This window comes from Mastigoproctus giganteus, chromosome 14 (genome assembly GCF_048544385.1).
Source record: "Mastigoproctus giganteus isolate SK-2022 chromosome 14, ASM4854438v1, whole genome shotgun sequence".
In the NCBI taxonomy this organism is placed as follows: Eukaryota; Metazoa; Arthropoda; class Arachnida; order Uropygi; family Thelyphonidae; genus Mastigoproctus; species Mastigoproctus giganteus.
The window spans coordinates 49,036,923-49,057,994 of NC_143588.1; the positions used below are offsets into that span (position 1 = coordinate 49,036,923).

Below are 21,072 nucleotides of genomic sequence, written 5' to 3' on the forward strand. Positions count from 1 at the left end.
GTAATTCTCTTTTCTTATTTTTGCTAATGTTGCATAAGCTTGCTTCCTTATATCATTTGCCACTACTAAAATATTTTCATAAATTTCCCATTGTCAGTAGAATTATTCAGTAGTAAACATAACTTGATTTCTATACAGAATATATCCTTCAGGTTACTGTCAAAATCAGGAAAAGTGTCTGTTTCTCAGTGCCTATGGATACTAATGATAGGGATCACAATGCTGCTGACTTATCAGCAATGGGAAATTTACACACCATATTTGCTGGATCAATTTATCAAACATAGTTTTCAATTTTTTAACAGTATGTGGGGGGATACCCACATCCAGTTAGCATATTATAATAGATATAATTAAAATATTGTTCTATATCAATTTTTAAATGCAGGTATCTCTCTATCAGCTACTCTCAAAAATTGATTAAAGCAGTCTCTCCATTTCCTGTATCCTATAGATTGATAATGAGGATTATAATGCTGACATATTTACTGGCATGGGAAATTTACATATTGTGCTCAGTGGACATCAGTCTGTTTGCCACACAGCTTCAATTTTGACAGAAAGCCATGGAAATATCCCACATCTAGCAGGATATCTAGCACTGACTGCCAAAATACCAGAAAGTCAACTTGTAAAAACTATTACTTTAAAATAACTGAATGGAAATCAGTTGTGTAATCAGTAAGATTAGTTACCAATAAAAATAGATACTATGTAACTTTTATTTATTTGTTGAAATTTTAAAATGAAGTTTTTTTTTTAAATTCTAGATTCCAATGAACAACTAACAGGATACAAACATTATGTGTCTTGATTATCGATTAACTGACCAATCAGATGAAATCAATGGAAAAATTTTTTTCAGTAGCTAAGAAGTGGATGACAACTTACATATACCAATTTTTTCATGCTTATATCTTAAATTTTTTTAAATATATATCTGATCACTGCTAACATTTTGGATAGATATTTATAAATACAATTTGTTTATAAATTATCTAGTTAACTTTTAACAATAAATGAAGCCATATTCTGAAAAACAATGATGGTACTACAATCAATAAACAAAGTGCAAAAACAGAAAAACAAAAAAAATTATATTCAGCCAATTTTATAATGAAGTGGGTAAAAAAAAAATCTTTTTACCCACTTCATTACTCATTCCTTATTCTAAATTTATTCAAACTATCCACTTCCACACCATATGTAAACACGGAATTTTATTCCAAAAATCAATCCAAACTAAATTGTGTGGAGATATTCCAGTCAAAACTCTGCCTGAAAGTATACCTCACACAATCTACAATCTATTCTACAGCCATCCTTTTTCAACTTAAAATTCTCCCTTCCCCAATGTATGCCATCTGAGAAGTTAAGATGCCATCAACATTTAGTTTACTCAGCCCTATTAACACATTCGCTGCTGGAATGCAAACTTCAATTTTTTTTTTTTTTTTTTTTGTGCTTCAATGCAAATATGTGTCCATTCAATTGCGGTCAATAAATGAAAATGAGCACAGTAAAAGGAAAAGCATATGAAATGAACAACTGAGTGATATCGGCACACTAACTGAACCATGGGTAACTACATTATGGCTGAGATTTTGCATAGCATCAATCACACTGTCTAAAGAGTGCTATAATAACTACATACTTGTTTCACATGTTCTTTGCTTATCTTTAAGTTATTTTATCTAGTTTAGTATTTTTTTTTTTTTTTTGCTTATGCTGAAGTTATTTTATCTAGTTTAGTATTTTCTACAAGAAAAGGTAAAATTCTTTGAAGATTATGCTTGCTGAATTTTAATTCTTTAGTTTGTGAAAAACAAAACATCGTCATTAGTGTGTATCTATCTACTGATAACATTTTGTGTAAAAAGTGTTTTCCTATAAAATTATATAAAGGGTTGATAAATGGATCCACAGCCTGGAACATCAGGATTGAAAAGAAACAGGGATGGACACTATGTTGGAGCTGATAACATTGAATCAATTCTTTATAATACGTCATCTAATATTGAAATATAATTCTATTCAAATGATGCACATTATGAATCTTGTTCAAACACATCTGTTGATGTAAGAACACCAACAGCAACAAATGCTGGCATTACTTTGAGTGATGATTCTTTACAGATGAAATACATTTACTAAAAATGTAGTGCCTACTTGTTCCCATCTCCCCACAGAAGCATTCCAAATAAAGGACAAATAAAGGACCCTCACAAATATAAGCGGCAGAAAACATGTAGGCCTTAAACACTTCAATTTCCAGTAAGCTGGGGGAAAGGAAATATATACGTACTTAATAACATTTATATTTTAATATGCTATATATACAGGCTGATGCTGTATAAGCTTGCTTTCTTGCATCATATGCCTCTACTAATGCTAATATATACACTGAAAGGACAGAATTCGTGGGATACTTGGTTCCAGGTCAAAGCAATGCTGTCATCACCTCTCACTAGTGGACGAACCCACTGCTTGGCAGGTATATAGGTACACTGATTTTACGTAGACAGTAATTCGATATCAGTATGGATAAGATAAACATCATAAGTTAACAGACTACAAAAGAGGGATGACAGTGGATGCCTGATGGTCACTCTATCGCAGAGGTGGTACAGAAATTGAGCTATCTCCGTTCAACACATCAGGAGTGTATCAGGAATACACCATTTCTGGAATAACATCTCATTGTAGACAGCGGTGTGGGTGGAGAAAGGTGGTGAATAACCACCTTTCTCCACCCACACCGCTGTCGGAGAAAGGTGGTGAATAACCACCTTTCTCCGCCCACACCGCTGATATTTGGCCATCGATATTTGTCTCGCATTGTTTCAGCCAACCAGAGAGCAACAGTGGCACAAATCACAGCTGACTTCAACAAGGAAGGTGCCAGAAATGTCTCCACCAAGACAATCAGGCAATCATAAGCCGAAATAGGTTATGGGAGCTGCTGACCCACCAGAGTTGCTAACACCACAACACAGGACTTTACACACCTCAACTGTACCAAAGAACATCGGCACTGGACCTTAGATAATTGGAGAATGGTCTCTTGGTCCAACGAGTCCCAACGGGTGAGTCATGATTTAATCCATTGCGGAACCTGTGGAATGTTTTCCAAGGTCGACCTGGTGACTAATCATAGTTCACCTGGGGATTCTTTTCTTTGTGATCAATGTAAGGAGTGCACCAATCTTAAATTACAATTTGGTGCACTGATATAACAATTTAAGTCCCTGAAAAAATGGGTGCTTGCCCTCGAGAATAATGCATCTGGGAGCTCGTCAGGGACTCGAGACTCCAGCAATCTACCAAGTGATGCACACCCAATTCGGGGGCCTCAAAACAGAAAAACCAAGTGCAAACTACTCTGGTTCAAAAGGACTTTGTTTTATTAGGAGACTCCATTGTCAGGGAAACGGGAAATATTTTTTGTAATAACGATAGGTGGAGTAGAACCAGAGTATGTCTGCCGGGAGCAACTATTAATGATGTCACAAACAGATTGTCAGATTTTAAGGGGGATAAAGAGAATATTATTATTCATGTGGGAACTAATGACATTAAACGTACATGATCTGACGATTTGTTGGAAAAATACAGGACCATGCTGAGGAAATGCTGCGAGCTAGGCCACAATGTCTATGTGTCTGCAATTCTGCCCAGACACGATAGGAGGGATTATATGTTAAAAGCCTTGTGGATTAACTCAAGACTTGAAGGACTCTGCAAGGCTTTAGGGGGGAAATTTCTATCAGCATGGCCCACACTTGTAGGTAGAAGGAATTTGTTTTTGTTTTGTAGAGATGGGATACACTTAAACAAAGGTGGTGCAAAAGTTTTTGCCAGTATTATTGAGGATACCTTAAAGGTTCAGGGAAACTGCTAGTTAGGGGGGGGATGTGGGTAATACTAACACACGTTTATCTGATAATATTGGTCAAAGTAACTCTTGCACATACCTCAAGATATTTGCAAGTTTGGCATTAGCTACCTGCTCACTTGAAACATTTCTGCCCCCAGATGCTCTGGGGGCAGAAACGTTTCAAGTGAGCGGGTAGCTAATGCCAGGGAAGAGAGCCTAAAAATCTTCAAGTGTTGTGTTAGGGTTGTTAAATATACAAGAACAGTAAGTCTTAATTGTTTATATAGTAATGTTAGAAGTGTTGTCAATAAAATGAGCGAATTCGAACTGCTGGTTAAAACAAGTAACATGGACATAATAGGGCTTACGGAGACGTGGTGCCCTGAAATTGGGGATCATGAGTTTCAGTACGGCTTGTATAATGTATTTAGAAAGGATAGGGTAGATAGAAGGGGTGGTGGGGTAATGCTTCTTATCAAAAGCAGCCTGAGTGCGATAGCTTTCCCTGATTCAGACGTTTCACATGCTAGTATAGAATCTGTGTGGTGTGAGAAAGTTGGAAACAAAGATATAATGCGAGTAGAAGTAATCTACAGACCAGGTGATTGTGAAGATTATGACAAAAGCCTCTACATGCAAATGGAATGGGCAAGTAAGCATCAATGTCTTATTATGGGTGATTTAAATTTTCTTCTAATTTTCAAGATTATAAATGATGCTAGAACTAGGGAACATAAATTCAAGTTACAGGGGAAAAATGTTTAGACTGGACTGCAGGAAGTTTTATTTTAGCCAGCGAGTTATAAATTACTGGAATAAGTTGCCTACATGGGTGGTAGAGGCTGACAGTTTAGGGAAATTCAAAGGTCATCTGGATAGTACTTTCGGGTCAGGGAAGCGCATAGGATGATAGGTTTAATTTCTTTTTCTTTTATTAATTATTATTATTTATTTATTTTTTTATCATTGTTTTATTCGGCGTTTTTTTTTTTTTTTTTTTTGGCTGGTGCAGCATAAGCCATAGGCTTTCTTGCACCATGCGGCCATTACTAATACTATTTACAGTTATTTTGAGCAGACAGGAGGGTGCATGCATATCTGGCGGAAACCGCACAAAGCTATGCACCCATCATAGTCAAAAGGAACTGTTCATGTAGGTGGACGGTTGGCAATGTTGGGACCTCTGGTACATCTAGACACATCTTGGAACTGTCCAAGTTACGTATCCATCCTTTCAGACCATCTGCATCCCTTCATGGTCATCATGCACCCACAGGGCAATGGACCCTTCCAGCAGGACAATGCATCTCCCCACAGGGCAATGGACCCTTCCAGCAGGAGAATCATCTCCCCACAGAACCATGGTGAATAGAACATGGTTCAAAGAGCATTCTGCAGATTTTACGATAGTGGAATGGCTTCCCTGTTCACCAGACAAGAACTCTGTGGAGCATCTTTGGGATGCTGTGAAAAAGTCTGTTCAAGCTTTGGATCCTTCACCCAGGAATGCAATGGAATTAAGGACAGCAGTGCAGCAAGAATGGATGGATGGAAATACCTGTGGAACGCTTTCGTGAACTAATGGACTCAATGCCTTGCCATGTGACTGCCCTTATCCAAGCAAAAGGTGGGCCTACCCATTACTAGATAGGTATCCCATGATTTCTGTCCACTCAGTATATATTACTTGTGAAATTATGAGTTATACAGCAATATGATATCTTATTTTTTTTTAGTTGCTTTCACTTTATTCTATTTTATTTCATTTTATATTATTTTATCTCATTTCTTATTCATTTCTTTATATTTGTTTTGTTACCTCATTTCTTTTAATTCTTGATTTCTATCTTATTAACTTCTCGTGTATACCGTAGGTTCAAAATTAACAACCTTCTTCTATACACTTTCAATATATCTATTTATACATTATGGTCGTAGGGTTACATTGCCTAAGCAGTGTCCTTGGTCCATAATACCAAATATATTTCTTTTTCTTTTTCACTCCAATCATTTTCCATTTCTTATTTATTTACTTATAGTTATTATATATATATATATATATATATATATATATATATATATAGTAAAAATTAAAATATCTTCTATATTAATTTCAAAATGAAGAAAGTAATACAGAATAATTGATACTGATGGACGTCCATTAATATCAATAATTGATATTACTATTAATACATCTATTGTCCTTAAACACAAACAAACCGCAATCAGAAAATTAGAATAGGCCTTTGGTATTAGTTATGAGGGACAATAAGCACTTTAAAAGATCGTTTAGGAATGACGTGTTTATTCACATTGGATTCATCAACTCCTTGCAGCTGAACAAAGACAGCTAGCTCTTAGAGTTGTGTTCAAATACCAAGGTTAGAAAAATGGAATAATTATTAGTCTTCGATCCACCACTACAATCCTTGACCGAAACAAAATTCACAGCGAAAGCAAAAGTCATCTCCACCTCCAAAGATAGCAAGCTCCATGAAGTCTGCTGGTAAGTATATGATTACCTTTTTTGATATAAAAAGCATCATGCTATGGGAGTATATATTGTCTGGATAATATTACAGTGAAGCTCTAAAAAGACTAAACCTGCATTATGACAATACAAGATTCTAGAGTGCACACAACCTCAAATGAGGCAAACGTACATGAGTTAAGCATCACAACTATACCTCATCCTCTCTATTAGCTTGACTTTTTCACTGGATATTGAGGTAGTAAACATCATGCAAGTATCTGAAATCATCACTCAAAAATGGCTTATCTGAAATATTTAGAAAATGGTTCAAGAGATGGGATGTGTGTACTGGAGTAAATAGGGTTATATCTAAAAGATGTTTTACACTTTTAGTTTAGTTTATCTCAATATTTTCTGATCGTCCACTCAGCCTTGTAAAAGTGTTAAATCTTTTTTACCCAGTGTTTCAAGGGCTTAATGGAGTCTGAATCTAGTTTTTGGTAGTGACGCTGTCTTGTAGTATACTTGCCACCTTCTAAAGGTAGGTCTTATTGTCAAGAATAATGATCGCCACCACCACCATATGGATGGAGCTGTTGTTCTTCAAGCTTTGAAAGAGCTTCCTTCTCTGCTTTAGGAAGTCCTTCTATGCTGAATTGTTTTTATTGCACTTGTTGATAATATGTAGGACTAGTGAGATGATCCAGTATCCAGGATTCTGGTTACCAAGTGGCAGGATAAGCATTACACAGGAGAGTGGTAGTATACTGAAGATGCCAAATGAGGAGCCACAAAAGTGATATCCTAGGAAACAGAGGAGAAGTGACATTGCTTTCCACAGTATAAATAAAGGGCACACATTCAATCTGAAACAACTCCAGATCGTTATTCAATTACATGGTAGGAGAGACTTCAAAGAAGCCTGGGCAATATAACACATTTTTTTAAACTATTCTATGAAGAAAGAGTTGCAACTGGATCCAGTAAACCCATATTTATTATATGAAGATATATTTAGCACCAATTAATATAGCGGTGTTTGTGTGTAGTGTTGTTTGCATTGGATGGCTGGCATTTTAGCCCAGATAGCTGAAGTTTCTGTAGCTGCCTGGTTTAATCCTACACTGAGAAAACAAAAATAAAAGTAGTATAGGCTACAAGCCAAACAACTGCAATGAGCATAATGAACAACTGTACAGACTAAATAAAGTGCTGCAGAAAATCAGGTCTTATCATGGGAATTTTAACTTTCCAGATACTGATTATAACTTGTGGACTGGCACTTCAATCAGTAGCAGAACGTTTCTGAATTTTTATATGATAGCTTTCTATACCAACATGTTAGAGATACAACGTAATAAAGCAACCTTCTTGATCTAAACAAGTATGCACTGGCCAACATGATTTTTTACCTCCACTAATACATCAGCTGTTTACAGTCAATTTTTATGCATAGATTTTGAAGATAATTATTAAAATTTCACATCACAATTTCCACACATAGAGGTTTTTGTTTACACATAATGCATATATAGTTGTGAAAGTAGTTATGGTACTGATCTTTGCATTACCTGCAAATAATAATGTTTACATGTGCTCATACATGGCAATAATATTGGGTGGAGTCTGATGTTCAACCTTGTCTGTCTGTCTGCCTTCCACCTCTATATTTCAGTAACAGAAAGACAGTCATTTTCCTTAGCATTACATTGTTAAAATGTTTAAACAGAAGCAAAGAAAGTGTCAGAATCACCCTGTCAATTTTTGATAGGTGTAACAGGTTTATAATAAAAACCTCAGAGGAAGAATACCATATTACTAAATGTGTATATTCTTTTTTAACTTTTGCTGCAAAACTGGCTATCGGGACAATCCTATATATGCGTGCTGTATTATCAGTACCCGTGTGGCTAACTAGGAAAATTTAAAGTATGCTTTCTGCTGTTCCTATAGTGTGGTGAGAACTGCACAACCACATTGATAATGACTATTTCTACATGGCAAAAACACCAGGAATGTCCAGAAAAATCAAACACAGCATCAAATATCTTAACATATCTGCAATAAGGCCTCTTCCACATAACAAAGATCTGCTGATACCAAATCCCACAAAAAACATCATAGGATAGAGGAAGCAGTGATGAATGTAGCAAGGATTCTTGTGTTGCAGACTTTGATGGACTATCCACTTCAACACATTTGGACCACCAACAGAAGATTATAATACCTCACATTTAATTAAGCAAGAAGAGTGGACTGACTTAGTTCATGATTTAAACTTATCTAAAAAGCAAACAGAACTCCTTGGTTCTTAGTTACAACAGTGGAAGTTATTTGAAGCAGAAATTAAAATTACAATAGATCAAAAACATCAAAGTGTTTTCAGAATATTTCATTATTGAAGAAGGTATAAGTTTCTGTAAAAGATATTAATGGTCTTCTGAAAGAACTGAGCACTGAACACAATCCTGGCATATATTTAATGATGCCTCATATTAAGTTTAAAGGCAGTTTTGCTGTAAAATGGAAATGCATTCACATCGGTTTCTCTACTTCATGCTGTTGGCTTTAAAGAAACATATGAAAGTGTGTCCACGATCCTGAGTACAATAAAATACCATGACTTTGTTTGTCTGTGGTGATCTTTAGTTAAACGAATTATTCACTGGTCTACAGGGAGGATTTACAAAATGGCGTTCTTTTCTAGGTGTGTAGGACAGTCATGCAACAGAAAAATTATATTGTACAACAGTAAAAATGGGGGAGGAATTTTTACCAGGGAGAAGTAATGCAAAATATGTTCCTGGTTGAACCAAAAAAGGTTCTTCTTCCACATTTGCATATAAACTTGGATTAATGAAGAATTTTGTTAAGGCTCTGGATAACGAAGGAAGTGGATTCTGCTACCTAACAACAGTGCTAATTGGAGAGTCCATGCCATGAACCTGCTTATATTTAAAACCAATAAAACGACATCATAGCTTTCAAAGGCGACTGCCTCCTTTATCAACAGTGGAATTTTACTGTCACGGCAATACCTTATAAGCAGGTTCATGGCATGGCTATCGGCTATCCAATTAGCACTGTTGTTGCAAACTTATCCATAGAAGAGCTGGTGTCCAGAAGTTTTAATGGGTTTGCTCTGCCTCCCCCTATGCTTGCATGCAAATGCTATGTCGATACATTCACCATTATATGGTGGGGAGGAGAAGACTATATTCTCCAACTTCCTCAGTAGTTTCTCCCTTTTCATTCAATTTAAATCAGAAGCTGAAATCGATGATACCCTCCCTTTCCTTGATGTGTTGGTTTGTAGGTATGGACCCAGAGTAAAAACGAGATTGCATAGGAAACCTATGTGCATATAATAATGCATATATTATATGCATTATAGCATGGCACAAGCCAACAATCATAAAAATAGTGTAATAGGTCCCTATTGTATAATGCTAGTTCCAACTGCAGCACCTTTGAGGATAGATTGGAGGAGTTTAAACATATCACAGCAGATCTTCAAAAACGTGGCTACCGCCAGAAGATCTTGGACAAACATATTCGAGAAGTTGAACACTGGCAAAGAGAAGTATTCTCACCTGTTGCTACTGTATACATTCTACACTATCTGGGCTTATAAGAGCAGATCTCTAGAATATTACAGGGGCTGCACACAAGACTGTGAGGCGAGAACCACCAAATTTTTCCAGGCGATGTCATCATTTATTGTTCACATACTTCATTATTGGAACCAGAAATGGCTCGAAAGCTAGTGGATTTGTTCTTCAGAACATAATACCATCAAGAGAGATAAGAAGTCTGTATTCACCATCTCTTCGAAACCATAATTCTTAGGTGGGATGAATGGTTCCATCTGGCATTCCCTGAGCCATTTCCTGTCTCCATGCATGTGTGGAGGTTAATTCCGATGCTCCTACAGTAACGCATGCCACGAGCCATGATCCTGTTGATATTATTTAAGGATGTGCCATGACAATAAATTTATACTGTTGATAAAGTAAGTGGTTGCCATTGATAGCTACGGCATTGTTATATCACTTTTATCTCTTTCAATTTCTAATATTTCATGTATATTTTAACTTTATCTATTTTCTAGCTATATTTTTAGCACTTTTAAACTTTACAGTTGTCAGTGTATTTTATTTTTACATCCAAATTTCATCCCATTTAATTTTATTTTAATTATTTTATTATTTATAAAATGTATTAACAAAATAATAAATTTAATAAATAATAAAAATAAAAATAATTAATAAATATTATTTATTTATAATTCCCTATTCACTGCCATTTCCTATTTTCAAGTTTCCATGGATACCTGGCTGCAATACCAGATGAAAGCAAGGACTAAATTCTCTCATTCCTGAATAAGTTTGTGCAGTGGAGCAGTGCACATCTAACTACAACAGGTTTTTGTAAACTAGCGCATGCTGGAAAATTTGTGAACTTTAATACCTTTATGAATTTTAAAACACAGGGATAGCTCTGTTCTCAGGCATGCACATAGAGCCAGGTCTTGTTTTATGTATTGAAAATAAACTAATTTACAAGAATATGAAGCCATATTTGGCCTCCTAATCAAGTCCCCTCCAAAACACAGGTGTGATATAATACATGTACAGATTGTGCATTCACTGACTAATTTGCATGCTATGTGGGCTGAAAAACTCAGAATAACTTATGAGGGAAACTCTACTTGACCCTGCTTGAGAATGACTAACTACAAGCCTTTAGAAATTCTTCCAGTCTGTGATGAAATTTGAACCCAGACTACCACTAGTGTCAGAGGACATTTAGCCTCATTGCAATAATGTGACCAATAGGCAACATTAAATAGCCAGAGTAAGAAGGTATCTTATAGCTTGTGGTCAGAGATCATGTTTTGGATTGATAAATGTATTCTATTCAGGAAAATATGGGAGGTGTTCTAATTTGCTCCACTTTTAAATTATTACTACTGTGGAAGAATATGAACGACCTTCCCCCTTCCTTTCCAAAGTTGGGTCAAGTTTATGAGGTATTAACAGTGAAGTGCTCCTGTTTGTCAGAATAAATAGACAGGTAACCTTTATGCATCCTTGTTTTGTGCTACACTGTGTGGCATATTAGGTAGGAAGACAGGGAGATTTAGTGGCTGTTACACAATAACTTTGCATCTAATAGTCAATCGCCTGACCCACTCTACAATCTAAATGAAGTTGCTGTACAATATCGTACAGCTTCAAACACAGGGTTAACCTGCTGAAAGCTTTTAATTTTTAGTTTAAAAATTTTAAATTCCTTCACTGCTTATATTTCGTTATGCATATTTAGTTCACCTTTTTATTGTAAACAGCAGTTCAGTATCTTTAAATTTGCTAGTTACATTTCCTAAACCAAATATGACAGACTTTGCAGATGACATGCAAATATCTGAGTGCTTATATTTCAGATATAGGCACTAAAAGCCTTCTCAATGGAAGAAATAAAAACTTGTCCTTTAAAGTTAACTAACATTGCAATAACAATGAATAGCAAAAAATACTTACCCCACAGTGGAATATCATACACAGCATAGAATTTCTTGCCTACACCAAGAGGACGTCCGTCAGCTTCTCGCACGTGCGATACAAAGGGAAACCACTAAATATAGTAAAATTCTAGCTAAAATATAACTATTTATTCTCTGAAGTAACTTTGAATATTTATTTTTATTATTTCTTGAATAATATAGTTTAAATGTTCCATATACAGATGGCTCTTGTACTATTTTACATGATAGCTATATCCTGTCACAGCAAGGCCTTGGGCAATCAATATATATCTTAAAAATTAAACTTTTTGTATGGTATCACTTTTGACTTTTCGATTGGTATTATTGCCTTATAAGTTATATCTACCGCACAGTCAAATCTCCCAACTCAAGGGCAATCCATTATCAGGCACCCCTATGTTCAGGAAAATGAGCAAAAACGGCAAACCACCTGAGAATCAACAAACTTAGTCCTGTTTCTGTTGTTAGTTTTGTGTGTGTGTGTGTGTGTGTGTGTGTGTGTGTGTGTGTGTGTGTGTGTGTGTGTGTGTGTGTGTGTGTTCACAGGCCAATTTTCAAATTATGTGGGCTAGAAAACCTGGAATAACTCACTGAGAAAACCCTACTCCTACTTAAGATCAGCAATCTACAATCCCAAATGAAGACTGCTTTAAGAATTCTTCAGTCTCTCATGGAATTTGAATCCAGTCTTCTTCAAAAGGGTGACATGTCAAAATCACTACACCATCCAAGAAAGACTTAGTTCTTGGAGTAGCCATTTGCTAAAGCAGTTCATTAAGTGGGCCATACATTCTTGAGCAAATGTGACAAAATAGAGCCTACATTATAACTGACTGTACAGAGTGAAGATTTCACCTCAGAGCCATAAAAGATTTTACCATGTTCCAACACTGACAATTGCCCAAATGTGATTGATAAACAAGATTAGTGACTCAGATGATGATAATAAATGATAGATTATTCAGATTTCTGAATTTTACAAGTTGCACATAAAGCATTAGACTGGAGTAACAAGTTATAAACATGTTTACTGTTTAGTGAATGTTTTTAGAACTTTTAGATTGTCTTTTATAAACTCTATGAACATAGCAAGTTTTGTACACAACATAAAAGAAAAGAAAGTGGCCCAGAGAACTGTGACCATTCAGAATATATGCACAGATCATTATTGTGAAAAGCAATATTGTCAAAGATGCTTTGGTGAAGCAATCATGTGAATTTTTTTCAAAGAGACTCTGGTGAAGCAATCATGTGAAATTTTTTCAAAGAGACTCTGGTGAAGCAATCATATGAAATTGTTTGCTTTTCCATTTCCAAAATATGCCATACACAGTATAGTATATTTTGGAAAGGGAGATAATTTTATTTTTACTGTGTTATGCAATATTTATTGTGCTTTTCCGTGCACTATACAATATTTTTCTCTTGAAAAAAGGTTACATTGCGCAGTATTATATATGATGACTTGCCAGTAGAGAAATACAGTATTTTTTTTTTTTTTTTTTTATGACTACTAGAAATTTATAAAATTCCAAGATCCAGCAAGGATCCAACCTGAGGTGTCCTGATTTGAGAGACGTGTAAAGTGAAGTAAGAATCATACATATGGAGATAAAATCAAATGATTCCACCTCACAGCACAGCTGGTTAATCCAGGATTGCTTAATTAATAAAATGGGGAAACCATGCATCTTTAATCTTACATTCGCATCAGGAATTTGAAGTTACAATTTTACTTTATTTAAGAAAGTATAGAAGTAAATATTTGATAGGAATGATCCCGAGGTAAAATAACATTGTAACCACTATTATCCAAACACACAAATACATGTTCTGCTTTATAATGAGTATTAAAATAATACTGAACAGACATTATTTAATACCTTAACCACACATTAAAATGATACCAAACAAAATAAAAATACATGTATACACATATAGTACATTTTAGAACTACATCCTACTTTCAGCTATTAAATAATATTCATTAGAAACATTAATTAATTCACTTTTATTATTTCTGCTAACGATCTTAATCCTTTAGCAGGCATAAAAGTACCAAACAAAAAAAAAGTCACACAAATAGGCATGTCATAGCATTACACTCAATACTCACTATACTGAATGTAATGAGTGTAATGAGGATGGGGGGGAATGGCAAAAAATAGTTGAAAATATGATGTACTTTATAATTCTATTCTTTATTCTGACACTATATTTGATAATAAGAATGAACAATATCTTTACTAACAGCAGATCTCTTACCAAAAATGGTTATTTCTTTATTATCTTACTTCCAACATAGTACAGAAATTGTTGTTGTTTTGGTTTTTAGGAGCATTAGCAACTAAGGCCCTATTGCTCCGTGATATGCGGTGGTCATTCCCTGACCTTTCCGCATCTTCCGTATTTGGTGGTGACGGGCTCGAACCTCGGTCTAATCAAGAAGCATGTGATACGCACTACTGCTCCTTCCCACCTGGCTACTGAGGCACCCTATAGAAATTGTAGTTGAAACCAGATTTCTAAGTGCATGCTAGAAGATGGCACTCCAAAAAGCAATTCTACAAGCAAATGTACACTGAAATTCATATGCTGAAGAATCTGATTTTTTTATGCTACCCTTTTTAATTAAAAAAAACCAATGATGAAGATCAAAATCAAACACCATGCTGCAGAAATATTAAAATTCACAGTGATGCAATTCCAACAAATATTTTAATCTAAAATTTTTTTTTTCTTTCCTTTTTTTTTTTTTTTGTTATATAGGATCATCCAGCATGCCTACTATAGGGTTAACTTAGCCTAACCAAACCTTATCATCATAATTACATAGAGAAGAATTTCCTATTTCCCTTTACAACAGGTACTGAGATTTAGTGGTAAATATTTACAGACAAAAGAAATTTTAAAGATTATTAAAGTAACATAACGGAAATTTCGAACATAGATCAGAAATTGTTTTTATAACAATTTTGTAATGGGATGATCCAGTAAAAAGTATGTACACGAACCAAGTAGTATAACTGGTAGCAAGGCCATGCCAAAGGATGAATGGGGAAACTGCTCTAGGCATATTTCTGTTATAGGTACACAAAATAAATGAAATACATTTTAAGTTGTAGGGAGAGAATACAGAATGAACTATTTGCCCCAGTCCCTATATAGCAGTTTTTAATTTATATGCTGATGACTTTGCAATTAAATTAGGAATTATTATAAAAATTTTTCTCTCCTTCATAGGATTTTTTCCACTCCGTGACGAGTACTGGTACCAAGTGCATGGAGTGGTTAATTGTGTCTGATTACTATTATTATTTATTTCTATTAGTTGAGGAACTCTTACTCTCCTACAGATATTCAGAATTGCAGCTTTCTGGAGTTCCATGTAAGTGTTCTCTGGGAGGCCTATTGCTACTAGGTTCTTTTGAAGGCACTTTGGCACAATGCTGGTGGTTGACACAGTGATCAGGATAGTCATTATTATTAATATTATGACTTTTTCTCATTATGAGATTTTTTTGCCCTGTGACAGGTACGGGTACAAGTGCACAGGATGGTTGGTTGTGTGCAGGTACCATTTTTATTATTGTTGGCTGAGGAACTCTAGCTATCCTAAATGTGTTCAAGGATTGCAACTTTCTGGAGTTCCATATAAGTGGTTTGTGGAAGGCCTATTGCTGCTTGTTCTTAAGGAAGCTCTTTGGCACCATACCAGTGGTTGATATGGTGATTGGGATCAGGGGCGCTGTGACCCTATGTGCTGCCAGTAAGCGAAATCAAATTTGCCGCCCCAAAATATTTCAATTAAAAAATAAAATAAGGCGTAAATAATTATTATTAATTTATTGAAAAAGAAAAGAATTATAACAAATCTCGCATATATAATATAATGAAACAACAAACAAAAATAACAAAATCATTCTGAAATTCAGGAAATAAACTAACTTCTAAATCACAGTAATCTTACTCTATTGCAATAATAAAATAAGGAAAATTATAATGTTAATTAATAATACAAATTTATGTTTCCTTGCTTTAAGAGATGCGAATTTATTAATTATTTCATTTATGTTTATTTGTTCCAAAAGATCATTTTCTATTGAAAATATTGCCAAATTAGAGAGTTATTGTTGAGACACTGTCGCTCGTAAATAATTTTTGATTAATTATAATTTTGAAAAACTTCGTTCACCTGAGGCAACTGAAACTGGTAAAGTCAGAAAAGGCATTAGTAGTGGCATATGAGGCAAGAAAGAAAGCTTATACAGCATCAACCCAAAAAAAAGGAAAAACCCATTTCCCATTCATCTCTCCATCTACTCCAAAAGTTTGTCCAGTTCTTCCTTGAATTTATTTAAGCTATCAACTTCCACAATGACAGATGGAAGTTTGTTCCAGCAATCAACTACCCACAGGCTAAATGCAAATTTCCAAACATCTATTCTACATCTGTCTTTCCTCAATTTGAATCTATGCATCCTCAGGTTCATAATCTGAGCAAGAGGAAGAATCTCATCAGCATTGAGCCTGCTCAACCCATTCAATGCCTTATACACCTCATCCAGATCACCTCACAGGCATCTAGTCTCCAGATGCCACAATTTGCAGAACTTAAGACTTTCTTGGTAAGAGCACCTCTTTGTTCCCCTCATTTGCATAAATTCTTAATGCACCTGCTACATTTGGAAAAGTATCTTTAAAATTGTTTTTAAAAATAAATTGTAACACTTCAGATGGAGTAATATTGTCTTTAATATAAATTTGAAGTACTCTTAAGTTCTTCAGTACTGCTAAACCATCAATATCAGACTCATTACGATTAATGTCACTTAATTTAATATGTAAATCTTTGCAAATATTTAAGAAATCGTTATATGACCATTTCTTTTAATTCAGAAATATTATGAAATATTTTATATATTTCTACATGTTCTTTCAGATTTCTAAACCTTTCAGTTAACGAGAAAATTTTTGTGTCCATAATTTGAAATTTTGTTGCGGATCCCGAATAGCTTCCTCTCTACTTTCATAATTAAAATGACGGCTTTTCAATCTTTTCCATGCAATGCTTACTTCTGGAAACTAAGCAGTAATGTCAATGATGGTAGCCATATTATCAGATGAATCAAATTTTTTGGAATGCTTCCTCTGTTCTGTTTTCTTGAAAATATTCCGTGATTTCCCATTGATAGGCATGTAAGGCAAGGATGTTCTTTGTCCTCCATACTATTTGATTCATTTGCAGAAACACTAATGAAAGAATTCAAAGAAGAGCTGGAAGGATGTGTAAAAGTAGGAGGGGAGAAGATAAAGACAATAAGATTTGCAGATAACTAGATATTGATTGCTAATAATGAAGAATTACAGATCTCCTTGGACACCTTGAACAGCACAATAAAGGAGTAAATTATCAAGATTAACAGCAATAAAACCAAGGTAATGTTAATTTCAAAGAGGCCATGAAGAAGAATCAATGTAACATTAGATGGAATAATATTGGAACAGGTCGACAGATATAGGTACTTGGGAAGCATAATGACAGAAAATGGAAAAAGCCTGAAAGAAATAAAAACAAGAACTGCAATGGGCAAAGAGGCATTTAGTAATAGAAAAGAACTATTGAGAAGAAATTTCAAGAAGGAATTAAGAATGCAAATGGTGAAAACATTAATATGGACTATTGTGCTATATGGCTCCGAAACATGGACACTGGGAAAGAGGAGATTAGATGCCTAGAAGCTTTTGAGATGTGGGTGTGGAGGAGAATGGAAAGGGTGAAATGGGTGGATAGAGTGAGTAATGAGATTGTGAGGAAAGTAGATGAGAGAACATTAGTAAAGAATTAAGGAAGAGAGAAAATAGCTTTATAGGACATGTATTGAAAAGAGAAAGCATGTACAGGAAAGGGATTGAGGGGTAGATGTGTGGAAAGAGAACTATTGGGAGAAGGAGAATTGGAATGATGATTTGTATAATAAGAGGAAATTATGCAGGCATTAAAAGTATAGCACAAGATAGAGAAACATGGCACCAATGGAGCCCTGAACCTGCCTGGGGGCAGAAAACTTGAAGAAAAAGAAGATTTTATAATAGAAAAAATAAATATAAATCTAGATAAGCAACTTAACGTGTCTGCAATTTCATGTACTGTATTTATTTCAAATAAATTATTTGCCTGCCATGTTGAATGTTGGAAGTCGCATTGAGCATCTGATTGTAGTAGTAGTAGCAGCATGTAATGCAAGAAAGCAAGTGTATGAGCTTATGCAGCATCAGCCAAAAAAAAAAAAAAAACACACCATTCCCTCCAAATGCCTGTACAGTTCCTCCTTAAATTTATTCAACCTATCAACTTCCACAACGACAGATGAAAGTTTGTTCCAGCAATTAACCACCCGCTGGCTAAAGGCAAGTTTCCGCACATCTATTCTACATCTGTCTTTTCTTAATTTGAATTTATGCCCCCTTAGGTTCGTAATCTGAACAAGTGGAAGGATCCCATCAGAATTCAGCATTCTCAATCCATTCAAGGCCTTATACACCTCAATCAGATCACCACGTAGGTGCCTAGTTTCCAGCCACTGCAATTTGCAGAACTTAAGACTCTCTTGGTAAGAGGATCCCTTCATTCCCCCTCACCAATCTTGTTGCCCTTCTCTGTACATGCTCAAGTAAATCTACATTCTTCCTAAAATGAGGCCTCCAGACCTGTACACAGTACTTAAGGCGTGGCCTGACCATTGCCTTATACAGAGGGACAATCACCTCCTTCTCCCTGTTAGCAAAATTCCTATATATCATTGACAAAACTCCATGACCTGCCCTAGCAGCATTGCTCAGAAAACTTCATATCTGACTGCACAATTACTCCCAGGTCTTTTTCATTTTATACCAATCTTAAGTGTAGTACCACACAGTTGGTATGTTTCTCTGGGGTTACTTCTACCCATATGCAGTACTTTGCATTTGTCAAGGTTAAACTTCAGTTGCCACTTCTTAGCCCATCTGCCCAAATGATCTAGATCCTGTTGCAGTAGCACACTGCCATTACTGTCATTAACAACCCTGCCAACCTTTGTATCATCTGCAAACTTCGACATTAAGCCTGATATACCTTCATCAATATCATTGATAAATATACAAAACAACAGAGGACCTAACACCGAACCCTGGGGGACTCCACTAATAACATTAGTCCACGAAGAGCAGCACCCATTGATTACCACCCTCTGTCTTCTCCCACTTAACCATCCTTTTATCCATTGTAGCAACTTACCCTTAATACCATTCTGATTGTATAAAACCAATCAGATGACCAGCCAGACTAGCTCAATTTCTAGGCATGTGGGACAGGCATTTGGTTAGGTTTTAAGAGTAAGAATTACCTAGACAAGTCTAGGTAATCAACCCTGCAGTGATATGCTAGTTTGTTTCTGGGGTCAGGTGGCACTGTCGTAATGTGTCATCTGTCACTCTGGGGTCCTTGGTGATGTAGTTCCTGTAATTCCTGGAGTTGATTACCTGGTCTTAGATGGCAAACAAGAAAACTAAGTTGCAGAATGGTAATCTCTTTGGCTCTTTATTTGTGCTTAGCAGCAGCACTAATTGACTCAATTGCCTGAAGGCCAGAGGTGCGAACAATGCATTCCCAGTAATCTCTCGTAATCCGTTTGTTATATGGAAATTTTCTTTGTTCTACTGAAACTATTATAAATGTAATTACCAGTGGAATTTTTAAAAAAGCCACTAAATAGAAAATTTCTCTATAAAGAAGTTTGTTAAACAGAGGTTCAACTTGTATATGTCAAATTTTTTTTGGTGCCCTCCTGAACTGCCCTGGTTGTGTCTGTGAGTGTACTCTGTCTTGTCTCGGTAATCACCCTGCAGTGATATGCTAGTTTGTTTCTGGGAACAGGTGGCACTGTCGTAATGTGTCATCTGTCACTCTGGGGTCCTAGGTGATGTAGTTCCTGTAATTCCTGGAGTTGATTACCTGGTCTTAGATGGCAAACAAGAAAACCTACAATTGAAAGATCAGGAACTAAACAGACCTATCTTAGGTCTGTTTAGTTCCTGATCTTTCCCTTGTAGGTTTTCTGGAAGTTGCTAGAGTTAGGCACCACTATGTCGATATCCATTTTCTTTTTCTCTGAGGGTTATGTCTGGTCTGTTGTGCGGAATTGTATTGTCCATTATCATGGCATGGTCCTAGTATAGTTTGTGAGCAGGGGTTTCTAATATGACCTGGGATTAATGCTTATAATACAGTACACTTTCTTTAATTGACTAGTATTTTTGCACTAACTTCTGATGTGTTATTTATTTATTTATTTATTTTTTTTTTGGTAGTTGTTGGTGCATCGGCATTTGTGGCCATAATGCACCTCCCAAGGTTTTTGCAGTACTTTGATCCAAGCCCGAGGCGGGATTCGAACCCACGGCCTTAGGGTTGCCGGGCAGGTACTTTACCCGCCCGGCTAGCCCGGTCAGCATGTGCTATCAAAGTGCCCTGGTTGTGTCTGTGAGTGTACTCTGTCTTGTCTAGGTAATCACCCTGCAGTGATATGCTAGTTTGTTTCTGGGGTCAGGTGGCACTGTCGTCATGTGTCACTCTGGATTCCTTGGTGATGTAGTTCCTGGAGTTGATTACCTGGTCTTAGATGGCAAACATGAATCCTTTGATCTTGGGGAAGAACCTCCCACTCATGAGCCATGCATTGGAAGCCATCTTTCCTATGTAGTCTTGACAGAGGTCATTGTGGTGTCTAAAATGGAGTGCCTTTTCTTCCATCTTTCTGTATTTGTTCCTGCTGTCTGTGTGAGTTGGGTCTCCTAGTTGACGTTGAGTGGTGTGTGCTGTTTGTCTATCTTCCATATACATATTAATTTGACATTAACATCAGGATTGTGGTGCAGGCTTATTGTAATCATTGAGATTGTACAAATTGAAGACTGCTTATGGTTTGAGAACCTTGCTATTGTCTTGTAAATATAAACTGATTAATACTTGATTATATTGTACTCTAGTGCATGGTTCACACCTGATTGTACTATGGAATTGTAAATATGTTATTACAGTTTCTCCTCAGTGATTGACTGAGGTTGTTGCTGGCAGGTTGTTGGCTGAGTTAAATTAGTTTGATTATATTGTTGATTTTAAAGATATTGGTT

The 21,072-nt window shown here is 35.8% G+C and overlaps 1 protein-coding gene across 1 annotated transcript in view; it reads right to left on the reverse strand.

The window, feature by feature from the left end:
* The window catches only part of LOC150075128 (uncharacterized), a 56,566-nt gene that overhangs the window by 15,060 nt on the left and 20,434 nt on the right, over positions 1 to 21,072 (reverse strand). Inside the window, exon 3 of the mRNA XM_090389188.1 lies at positions 11,894 to 11,987. Within this exon, the coding sequence (XP_090245314.1) occupies positions 11,894 to 11,987 (94 nt within the window). The remainder of the gene's footprint in view (positions 1 to 11,893; positions 11,988 to 21,072) is intronic.